This window comes from Prenolepis imparis, unplaced genomic scaffold (genome assembly GCF_030444845.1).
Source record: "Prenolepis imparis isolate NDT839.2.m4 unplaced genomic scaffold, iyPreImpa1.0 SCAF_5, whole genome shotgun sequence".
Classification (NCBI taxonomy): domain Eukaryota; kingdom Metazoa; phylum Arthropoda; class Insecta; order Hymenoptera; family Formicidae; genus Prenolepis; species Prenolepis imparis.
The window spans coordinates 108,741-120,662 of NW_028141163.1; the positions used below are offsets into that span (position 1 = coordinate 108,741).

General features: G+C 35.9%; 1 protein-coding gene across 3 annotated transcripts; it reads left to right on the forward strand.

Moving 5' to 3' along the window:
* The first annotated feature begins 823 nt into the window (after window positions 1-823).
* Window positions 824-10,838, forward strand: LOC145936581 (endoplasmic reticulum chaperone BiP). 3 transcript variants are annotated; one of them, XM_083038885.1, is made up of 11 exons: window positions 886-1,068; window positions 1,298-1,538; window positions 1,722-1,869; window positions 2,088-2,307; window positions 2,394-2,626; window positions 2,865-3,090; window positions 7,047-7,143; window positions 7,251-7,671; window positions 7,847-8,212; window positions 8,328-8,731; window positions 9,005-10,838. In XM_083038885.1, the coding sequence occupies exons 2-11, from the start codon at window positions 1,411-1,413 to the stop codon at window positions 9,660-9,662; spliced, it is 2,901 nt and encodes a 966-aa protein (XP_082895011.1). In that variant the 5' UTR covers window positions 886-1,068; window positions 1,298-1,410; the 3' UTR covers window positions 9,663-10,838. The 3 variants fall into 3 exon arrangements, with proteins under 3 accessions (XP_082895010.1, XP_082895011.1, XP_082895009.1); XM_083038884.1 differs by lacking the exons at window positions 7,047-7,143; window positions 7,251-7,671; window positions 7,847-8,212; window positions 8,328-8,731; window positions 9,005-10,838 and having other exon boundaries at window positions 824-1,068; window positions 1,169-1,538; window positions 2,865-3,770; XM_083038883.1 differs by lacking the exons at window positions 886-1,068; window positions 1,298-1,538; window positions 1,722-1,869; ... (1 more) ...; window positions 2,394-2,626; window positions 2,865-3,090 and adding an exon at window positions 5,664-5,821 and having other exon boundaries at window positions 7,000-7,143.
* The last annotated feature ends 1,084 nt before the right edge of the window (window positions 10,839-11,922 follow it).

Genomic DNA, 11,922 nt, shown 5'->3' on the forward strand with positions numbered 1-11,922 from the left:
TCTTATGGCATAAAATATCAGACATTAGATTAGGCCCTGCGCACAATAGGAAAAATATTAGGAATAAATATTAAATATTAGGAATAAGAATTATTTTAAAATAATAAAATCAGAAAAACTCTAATATAAAAATACAAATTCGGGTATAAAGGACTCTTAATAGTTAATTAGCCCTTACTAATCCTTTATACTCGAATTTGTATTTTTATATCAGTTTTCTCGATTTTATTATTTTAAAATAATTCTTATTCCTAATATTTAATATTTGTTCCTAATATTTTCTCTATTGTGCGCAGGGCCTTAGATCTTCTTCATCTGAAGAATCTAACAATTCATTTATTATTACGTGATGCGTGTTGATCATTGCACTAAATGGCACTGAAACGTTCTTTATACTTGCTTACACTAGCTACTAGCTTGTCCCCGCTTGCACTAGTTCAGGGGCTCGTTTCTTGAATTCATTCGCAAGAGAAACGTATGCGCAAATTCGGCTCTTACAGAAAAGTTGCAAGTTGATTGGCTAAAAGCCATGCGATCGCCAATCAACTTGCAACTTTTCTGTAAGAGCCGAATTTGCGTATACGTTTCTCTTGCGAATGAATTCAAGAATCGAGTCCCTGTTCAGTGTAGTGCACTGTGAACTCAGTGCAGCAATAAAGAACAAACTTATAGCGTTTTTCACTGGGAGAACTAGTGCGCACTGAGTGCACATAAAGGTTATCACACACAATTTCACAATGATATAAGTAATTAAAAAAGTAAAATAATTCATAGTAAGAGCTATTATTATTATTGTTCAATATGAGTAATGATAATAATAGCTTTTACTATTAATTATTTTACTTTTTTAATTACTTATATCATTGTGAAATTGTGTGTGATAACCTTTATGTGCACTCAGTGCGCACTAGTTCTCCCAGTGAAAAACGCTATTAATTAGTAGAATCGGAGCTCGGAGTGAAATTTTATGCGTGTCACGTTCATTAGGCATTTTTCCCGCAAATATAAATTTCGGCTTCAAAATTTATTCTCCGTTTAATCTCTTAATATTATTAATTCCACATCACGGTACGTTGTTCATAATGCTTTCAATTTATAGTCATTTATTTTATAGTCGTTTAATAATTTTTCGCTCGAACTTAAAGAGGTTCTTATTCTTGTTTATTAGACAAGGCGCTGAAATTTTGCCGTGCTAAATTTATACAACTAATACGTACTGTTGTCTATATATTTATCGACTTTAATCAATTGCGATAACATATTACATTTACTTGAAACATGTTTACATATTGGTTAGATTGTCCAGATATCGCACTGATAAAATCAAGTAGCCAGTTGCCATTACGTATAGCTATAAAATAATTATATTGTGAATATATACTGTGAGCAAAAAGGAGAAATTAGAACGCAATGAAAATGTCGACAATCCTGGCTAAGCATACTCTTCACAGTGGAATTTTTCATCCTGTCTTACGACAGTGGCAGTCGCCAAATGTAGAGATCACTGTCAATAATCTTATGTATCCCATATTTGTATCGTAAGTATGACATCTGAGATTGCTCTCTAATAATATAATTTATGCAAATTATACATCTATACCGTCTGCATCTTTCTATAAAATAAATATGCATAGGCATAATTTAAAAATTTACTAATCGGTATATATATTTCTGCTTGTTGCAATATCATAGAAATATAATGTCATATTTTGTATGTCTAGAGATGAAAAAAATGCTAAAGATGCTATTAATAGTATGCCTGGTGTATACCGTTATGGTATTAATCAGTTGGAAAACATGTTAGAATCTTTAGTTGCCAAAGGACTGCAGTCTGTTTTATTATTCGGTGTATCGCAACATCTTGATAAAGTAATGTCTATAAATTGCAATAATATAGAAAGGGAAAAAAAAGTTTCTCTGAAATTACATAATTACATAAAAATCTGTTAAAATATATTGATTATCTTATTAAATTTTTTATAATAATTATTTATTTCTAACTCTATGTTTCCAATTTCAATTAAATATTATTAAATAAGGGGAAAATTTTATTTTTTTTTTAATTTTAGCTATTAAATTTTTTTTAGGATGAGATTGGAAGCAACGCCGATAGTGCAAGAAATCCTATTATTCAAGCTGTACCAGTATTGCGAAGAAAATTTCCTAATTTATTGATAGCATGTGACGTTTGTTTATGTCCATATACAAATCATGGACACTGCGGTATTCTCAACAATGATGGTAGCATAAATAACACAGACAGTATCCGAAGGATCGCTGAAATTGCTGTGTCATACGCAAAAGCTGGTTAGAGTTCATTTCTAAAAATTATAATTACGTATATATATATAATTATATATAATTATTTTAAAAATGTTTGTAATCTACTACAGGTGCACAAATTGTTGCACCATCTGACATGATGGATGGCAGGATAAGTGCAATAAAATATGGTCTAGCTGCTGCTGGATATTCAAATAAAGTAGCAGTTTTATCATATGCTGTAAAGTTTGCGTCAGGACTTTACGGGCCTTTCCGAGACGCATCGCAGTCTGCTCCCAAGTTTGGCGATCGCAAGTGCTACCAATTGCCACCTGGTAGCAATGGTTTGGCAACTAGAGCTGCTGTAAGTCTTTATTTATTATTTATTTTTCATTATTATTTGCATAATATTTCTGAAATATATATATAAGGAAAATAAATGAGAATATCTATAAATGTATACGGTAACTTTATTCTGTTAAATTATATTTAAAATTAATTATATTTGTGGCTCCTATTTTGCACAATGTGTTAGGTGTACAGATGGAATTGATATTTTTATATGTAATATATGAAATTCGTTTTTATTTATTTTTTTAAAGGCAAGAGATGTAGATGAAGGAGCGGATATGTTAATGGTAAAACCAGGACTGCCTTATTTAGATGTGATACGGCACACGAAAGATGCACATCCACAATATCCTATATTTGTGTATCAAGTCTCGGGAGAATACGCCATGTTATATCATGGTGCACAAAACGGCGCGATTAACTTGGAGAACGTGTTGAACGAAATATTACTTTCTATGAGAAGAGCGGGCGCTGATTGTATCATAACATATTTTACGCCATTGATCTTGGATATGTTGCAACTGAAAAGCAAGTTGTAATTACTAGAAATTGTATACATATGTGTGTGTGTGTGTGTTTAGTTATTCATAATACTAAATTATATTAATTATTCATATTATGATATAATATATGAATGTAATTAAATTTGGCATCATGAATAATATTATTTAGGATTACAAATAATATAATTGTAGTCATAGGAATTAGTTTTTATGCCGGAGGGACAAATTTTAATGGGCAGAGGATAAAATTTTTAAATGACATTTTCCAAATTAAATATAGAATATGCATTTTATTAATGACAATATTTCATTACATATGTGTTAAATTCTCTCTCTCTCTCTCTCTCTCTCTCTCTCTCTCTCTCTCTCTCGCTCTCTTTCTCTCTCTCGCTCTCTTTCTCTCTCTCTTTCTCTCTGTTACATTACCAGTGAAATAATGATGTAAGGTGATGCGTCATTACAAACGTTCCGTTTAACCTACTATCTGAGATAACGGACGAATACCGTTAGACTGAACGGTGTCACGGTGCGCGTGAAGCATAACCGGAATAACACGTTCCATCCGCGATCATTCATTTCGCATATAATCTTGTACAATGTCTGTATGTTTTTTTTTTCAAGTTGGAAAAAATAAAAACATTCTTATTGCTTCAAGATGTGTGTGTGTAACTGAAAAGGTGAATAATTATATATATATATATATGGATAAAAATTATACAAATATTGAGCATATGCTGATAAATGTAAACTCCAATAAAAACGTGTCTTCCAATATAAAATAAATTTCTCTTTTTAAATTATCTAAGGAAAGAAAAAAGATGACAGAATTACTTTTTTTTTATTTAATATATATTGAATAAAATTTATCACATTGCAGTATATATATACATATATATATAAAATTATATAAATCATACAATATAATGTAAAGTTAAAACATTGTTTAAAAATTTCAGGAAATATACGAATTCTTTCTCAATAATTTAACGCATGATTATTTTATATTTTAATATTATATTTTTATATATTTATTTTATATATATTATATATTTTATTTATGCATATTTTTAGTCAAATATTTTCCGACAATCTCTATATCAAGGCATTAATAATAAATGAATGTTTTCATTATTTTTATTAAACGAGTTTTCTGTAAGACTCAATAACGAAAAGTTTGTTTATTTTTTTTTATTTTTTATGTATTTTGAACAATTTTTTCAAATAAATAAAAGTATTAAAGCATTTTGTCACATTATTTCACATTACATATACAAATTATACATGCGAATTACATATTTATACAACTTAAAAATATTTTTAAGTCATATATATGTACGAGTTGAATGCATGAAGAAGAGTGCTATTGTTAGATAGATTTGCTCATTCTGATCATTGCTTTATACGAGCCTTTCTCACATTTCTCCAAACAATATTATTTAAGTGTTGTTAATAATAAATAATGAAATTTGCTAAATTCATATTATTAAAACATTAGTGTACGCACTTTATTATACAGTCTTTGCATGGATTCGCGACGATTTTTACGTCCTGTAAAAGTGATGTAAACGTATATATAAGAACTACATACAGTTGCATCATTTTTATGCCATGACGCTGCTCCTTATTCGAACAAGTTGGATTCAAGTATCTTTCTTCTCATGAGTGAAAAAGGAGCTACTTAGATTTATTTTTATTTGCTTCATATAAAATTTATTCAAAACATTATAATTTTTATTTTCTGATCGTGAAAAACGTTCAAATAAAATTTTTCATATATGTGTATTATACTTTACGAGAAAGAATGACATTGTTCGAATAATATTAAATTAAGATTATCAATGATGCTTAATTACTGAAAGTCTGAGAATATTTTATTCAACATTTGTGATTGCCTTATCCTTCGTTTATAAATAATTCTTCCAATGAAATTTGTTTCTTTTCGTTGAAAAAATAAAAAAATTTATATATTATACATCTTACAAGAAAATATATATATATATTCCAAAGCAAATGGTATTAATAATCAACAATATAATATGCACACACAATCAAAAATAAAAAATAATCGTCCAAAAGTACACTATTTAGCTCTAGCATAAATGCTTAACATGTCCTGTAAAGATTCATTCTTCGCACATCTTCAATTTTGTAATTAGTTTAAATGGTTTAGATTTTTAGATTATAAAAAATTCCAACTGCATGAATTTATACGAATTTACGAAATAAAAGCGCATTTTTAAGGGTATCGATAGTGCGGGGACCGCGATAATCTAGCCGAGGCAAACTATCGATAGGCGACGTCGATGAGCGATGAGAGATGAGAGACGAGAGACCGCGAACGGCGCGGCACGACGTCCACGTGTTCCGTCCGTCGTATCTAATCAACCGCGGGCGAATCCAGGGGCGAATCGCGATGGTGGGCGAAGGTTCCAGAAGTAGGCAATCGTGACGTGGGCCAACGAGCCGCGGCCAACTGTACGCGCGCCCGGCCAATGGACGCCGCCGCGTTCCGTCAGCGCCGTGACTGTTGCGGCCAATCGGCGTCGGCCACGACGAAACGCTCCCGTTAATATCCCGGCTCCGAGTCCGGCAACGACATCAGTCATCGTTTTACCATTCGCCGAAGGAATCGAGCATCTCTCGTACGTAACGCGCGCGTCAAAGGAACGTTCGGTAGGAGCAAATCGACGATACGTATTCTGCTGGTAAGCGAATTCTCCGTCTGGAATATCTCGTCGGAGCTCGTCTCGAGTCGAGTCCGTCGCGTGACAAAAGCAAAAGGTTTCGCTTAACGTAACGCCGACGCGACGTATCGACGTCAACCGGGATTTGATGCTGATCTCGTTTTGCAACGAGAATGTTCCGTCCTTGTCAAGAATTTCAGACGTTTCGAACGTCATTCTATTGTACATTGTAATTATTGTCACTCGCAGCTGACGCAGATTTCAACGATAATCCTTCTCGGATTATTTTCGCTCGTGTTATTTTCGTTTCGTTTTTTCGCTAACTTAAACTTCTTTTTTTCTTTCATATTTGAGGATTGCGGCGCGCGAGCCTTTTGCCACGTTTCATCACGAGTCATCGCTCATCTTCAGTCGAAACTCGTGGAAATTTCCGCGCGTTTTTCCTTTCCGTCTTACGCGGTGTAGATAAATAAAGATTTTCGCGAGTAATCTTGGTTTTAAGAGATTGGTGAGAGACGAGATGCGTCGGAATATGTCGAATGTTTTTTCGAAGAGATGACGTGTGTGACACGTTTCGAGAGAGATCGAGCCGTAATGCTTCCCGGTTCGAATCCGATAGCTCGTACAGTGTTGTAAAGACTAATTAATCCACATACTACTATTTTTATAAATATATAATTGTTCATTTGAGCGAATTGAAACACATATTGAATCGTCTTGAGTAATTTTGCGAAAATTACAAGGTCATTTTCTTGTCACCAGATGTATCGATATATGTATATGATATCGAGATGAACTATATCCGAATATGATTGTGATATGTGCAAAAAAAAAAAAAAAAAAAAAAACAAGCGTCTTACAAAGCAAAATTTACTTATTCTCTTGAACAAGATTTATTTTCATATAAAATTAATTTATTGTTACGCTAAAATTTATTTTGATAAATGTACATATTAATTTTTGATTATATACATTTTTAAAGTTAATGATGTAATAGTTGAATGACATTATAAAATCCAACACATATATATATATAGTATAATAAAAAGAACTATCAAGATATTGTTAATAAATGTGACGCTTGTTATTAATATTAAAGAAATGATGCGTTACATTTGTATAGAAAGGTTCGTTTAAGTTAAATATATAAAAGTTGCAATTTTGCCCGTGCATTAATTCTATGATTATTAATGATTTAGATAAAGTTGACGCTAAATCATGAAGAGAGTCAAAGTTGCGTTGATAGTGGTGCTGCTCGCAGCCGCCACGATCGCGAAGGAGGATAAGGAGAAGGAAGATATCGGTACGGTGATAGGAATTGATCTGGGTACGACCTATTCCTGGTGAGTACGCAACGAGATAGATCGCATCGTCGAGAACGATGTCTCGTTTTCTTTTTTGCAACCAAATGCAAACAAATAAATCAAACATTATACGCGCACCTTTTTAGCGTCGGGGTTTACAAGAACGGCCGCGTGGAGATCATAGCCAACGATCAGGGTAACCGTATCACGCCGTCCTATGTGGCGTTTACCAATGACGGTGAACGTCTGATTGGTGACGCCGCTAAGAATCAGCTGACGACGAATCCGGAGAACACCGTGTTTGACGCCAAGCGGCTGATCGGCCGCGAGTGGTCGGACCCGACTGTGCAGCACGATGTGAAATTTTTCCCATTCGCCGTCATCGAGAAGAACAGTAAACCGCACATCAAAGTCGAGACTAGCCAGGGTGAAAAAGTGTTCGCGCCCGAGGAGATTTCCGCTATGGTGCTAGGCAAGATGAAGGAGACCGCCGAGGCGTATCTGGGCAAGAAGGTCACCCATGCGGTGGTCACCGTGCCAGCTTACTTCAACGACGCACAAAGACAAGTGAGTTATTGACTTGTGTTTTCACGTGTGATAATAAGAGAGAGATAACATACGCTCTCTAAGCGCAAACGTATCACGAGTATTCGATTCATCGAGTTAGTGTCCTGTTTGATGTATTTTATATTGAGAAAACGATATTTATTTACGATTATAACGTTTGACTTTTGACTCGCAGGCGACTAAGGACGCTGGAACGATCTCTGGTCTGGTCGTAATGAGGATTATCAACGAGCCGACTGCCGCCGCGATCGCGTACGGTCTGGACAAAAAAGATGGCGAGAAGAACGTACTGGTATTCGATTTGGGCGGCGGCACCTTCGATGTGAGTCTGCTTACCATCGATAATGGTGTGTTCGAGGTTGTCGCAACCAATGGCGACACCCACTTGGGCGGCGAAGATTTCGATCAGCGCGTAATGGATCATTTCATCAAACTGTATAAGAAGAAGAAGGGCAAGGATATCCGCAAGGATAACCGAGCTGTGCAAAAACTGCGTCGCGAAGTCGAAAAGGCCAAGCGAGCGCTCAGTGCTAGCCATCAGGTGTGTACATATATTTGTTTATATAATATTTTCTCCTTTCCCTTTTTATCGAACGCATGCGGTTCTTATATATTTGTAATTGCCGACCTAATCCATTGTCTTTATTACGTTACAGGTCAGGATAGAAATTGAATCGTTCTTCGAGGGAGAGGACTTCTCCGAGACGTTGACCCGTGCCAAATTCGAGGAGCTGAACATGGACCTCTTCCGTAGTACCTTGAAACCCGTGCAAAAGGTCCTGGAGGATTCCGACATGAGCAAGAAAGATGTAGATGAGATTGTCCTAGTCGGCGGTTCGACCAGGATTCCGAAAGTTCAGCAATTGGTTAAAGAATTCTTTGGCGGCAAGGAACCGTCACGCGGCATTAACCCCGACGAAGCCGTCGCTTATGGCGCCGCTGTACAAGCCGGTGTGCTCTCCGGAGAACAAGATACCGATGCTATCGTACTTCTCGATGTTAATCCTCTTACAATGGGTATCGAAACCGTCGGAGGTGTGATGACTAAACTCATTCCAAGGTAAATACCAACGATTATACAATAGATATTGAGCGAAATGATTCCAAGTGGTTTTACGTAATTTTAATTACGAAAGTTTTATTCAGAAATCGCTATTCCAAGGCAGATATATATATATAAGTATAGTATATTCTTTTCTTTACGTTAAACATATTATTATATCATATTTCAGTTATTTATCAGTTGATTAATTCACCCGAATTTACGCTTGAAACGAAATTAAACGAGAGAGAGAGAGAGAGAGAATATGACATTCTTGATTTATTTGCGCAGAAACACAGTCATTCCCACGAAGAAATCTCAAATCTTCTCTACGGCATCCGACAGTCAGCACACCGTAACGATTCAGGTGTACGAGGGCGAGCGTCCCATGACCAAGGACAATCATTTGCTCGGCAAATTCGACCTGACCGGCATCCCGCCGGCGCCGCGCGGCATACCGCAGATCGAAGTAACCTTTGAGATCGACGCCAACGGTATTCTGCAGGTGTCCGCCGAAGATAAGGGCACGGGCAATCGCGAAAAGATCGTCATCACGAATGACCAGAACCGCCTGACGCCCGACGACATCGAACGAATGATCAAGGATGCAGAGAAGTTCGCCGACGACGACAAGAAGCTTAAGGAGCGGGTAGAGGCGCGCAATGAACTCGAGTCGTACGCGTATTCGCTTAAGAATCAATTGGCCGACAAAGAGAAGCTCGGCTCGAAAGTGAGCGACGCGGACAAGACCACGATGGAGGAGGCGATCGAGGAGAAGATCAAGTGGCTGGAGGAGAATCAGGACACCGATCCGGAGGAGTATAAGAAGCAAAAGAAGGAACTTAGCGATATCGTTCAGCCGATCATTGCCAAGTTGTATCAGGGCGCGGGCGGCGGTGTCCCACCTACCAACGGTGCCGACGACGAAGACCTCAAGGACGAGCTTTAACTGCGAGCCGTCGATCCGCTCCCTTCGGTTCGCGGTTTGGACTGATTACTCGCCTCCACGAGCAAATACTTTAAAGAAGTGTCGTTAATACACAATAATTACGAAAGGCTGAAAACGGAATGTTCTCGCCGTACGTTTAGCTCTAAAAGCGTGGCTGTCTGGTTCTAAGTTTTTTCCCTTAGATAATATATAGTATATCTAAACTTTAAGGACTCTTTAGGTTAGGAAGACATTTAAAGCTAAATGTACAGTGAGAATACGAGTCTTCGTTGTATGTAAATTGTCAATGTATATTTAAGAAAAGCGCGAGAAAGTGCTGAGGATGTCGAACGTCAGATTTTTCGTACACTCCACATGACAGCATTTGGACATTATACGTTATCGATACGTCAAATATTTAATATATATATATATATACACAAAATTTTAATAATTGTTTTTCAGTTTAATTCTAACATTGTCTCGCATTTTTCTTGAACGAGCAACTTTATCTTGTGTAAATTGATCGTTTGACTGTGTGTATACAAAATGAGTCGAGAGAACTCCGCGCTCGATCGAATTGTAACGATAAAACGAAAATTTAACGAGATGTGTGTAATACATATACATTATAGTTTGAAAATTTTGTTCTATTGCGCTTCATTCGATTGTGCTCAACTCGTCCGATCTTGAATTGCACGATGCCAATGTAGGAACGAAAGGATTGTCGATTATCACATGGAAATCGTCGTCAGCCAGTCTCTATATCGTGTTTGCTAAGGAGGAATTTAACCCTCTCGATGGAAGTAGAAAGAGAGAGCAGAGCTCGGCATGGAGAAACCGGGGGAGGGATCTTTTTGACGCTCCGCTCATCCCTCGTGACAAATACATATACACACACACACATACACAGATACATATTGACTCTATTGCGTCGTTAATTTATTTCGAATTGTTTTGTATGTTCCAATTAAGTGTAATAATGATAATCGATGAATCGCGGAGCAAAGAGTGTTAAGGTTCGTTCGCGAGTATGCGTGAGAGAGCGAATGTTGAATGCGCGAGCACGCGCGCGGGCTTGTATAACTCGTATACTGCCACCGAGTTACATCGTACTACGTACAATGTAGCCCTGTCTCTACGTGGGTGAATGCAAACATGTATCAGTATCGTAAGAATAAAGAGTTTTTCAGTAAATCACACTTTTTTTTAATATCAATCGAAATATTTACAATTTTCCGTTATACTTATATTCGTCTATATATCTTCAAACTCGATATAAAATTGCGAAAATGACGCGAATGTCGTTCATGGTGTTTTTGAGCTTGATATTCGTTTGGTCACACATATATGCGTGTGATGATTTATAATATAAATTTTCGAGGACCCTTTTTTTCCCCCAGTAGGTGCAAGTTAAAGAAGATATATATTTCAGATTAATCGAAGCTTTTAATTTGATCATTTTAATTATTCCTTTGATTCGTCGATACGTCGATAGTGAATAAAGTGAAAGATCCTTTTGGGTTCTGAGAAATTTATTTAATGAAGTTCATATATTGTAACAAAAACAGCACGAAATTCGTAGACATAATCAATTTCTTATAATAATAAATTCTTTATCCGTCCCTATTTTGCGTACCAATTAATACAACCATTAACAAACACGATGATGACATAACATAATTCTTGCTTCTCCGAATGGAACTTTACGAACACGTTAATTCACTCGGAACAAGATGCTAGGCGCTTACGTAACGTGTTTCTCACGAATTTACTTAGGTATAAAAATAATATCGATAGGATGGGGAATTTATTAGCTGTGTTGGAAAAGTTTTGCAATTTTGAATCACGACTTAAACCTTTAAACAATTGTCGGCTACTTTTTTTTTTTTTTTTTTTTTTCTTAAATTAACTCTATATCGAGGAATAATCGCAATCAAATGTTTTTATATGATAAAAATGAATAGAATTTCAATTTAATCATTGCGATATCGTGTTTAGCTATACATTTTTTTTCACAATATTTTAAATGAAAAAAATAGATATCGTACGCAACTGCGGACTAATTTCTAAAAATTTTCGTAAATTTACGAATTAAGGACGGCAAATAATTTTTTCAAAGTTTCTACCCGTCGTACAATTTGGTTCCGAAACTTTTCCCACGCAGCATGTACGCGACAATTCCTCTTATTCCAGTTTCCGCAGTTTCCAAAATTACCGAACAATATATATCGCTTTACGAATTGTGTAATCTATACACATGTAATAATACTATCCTTAA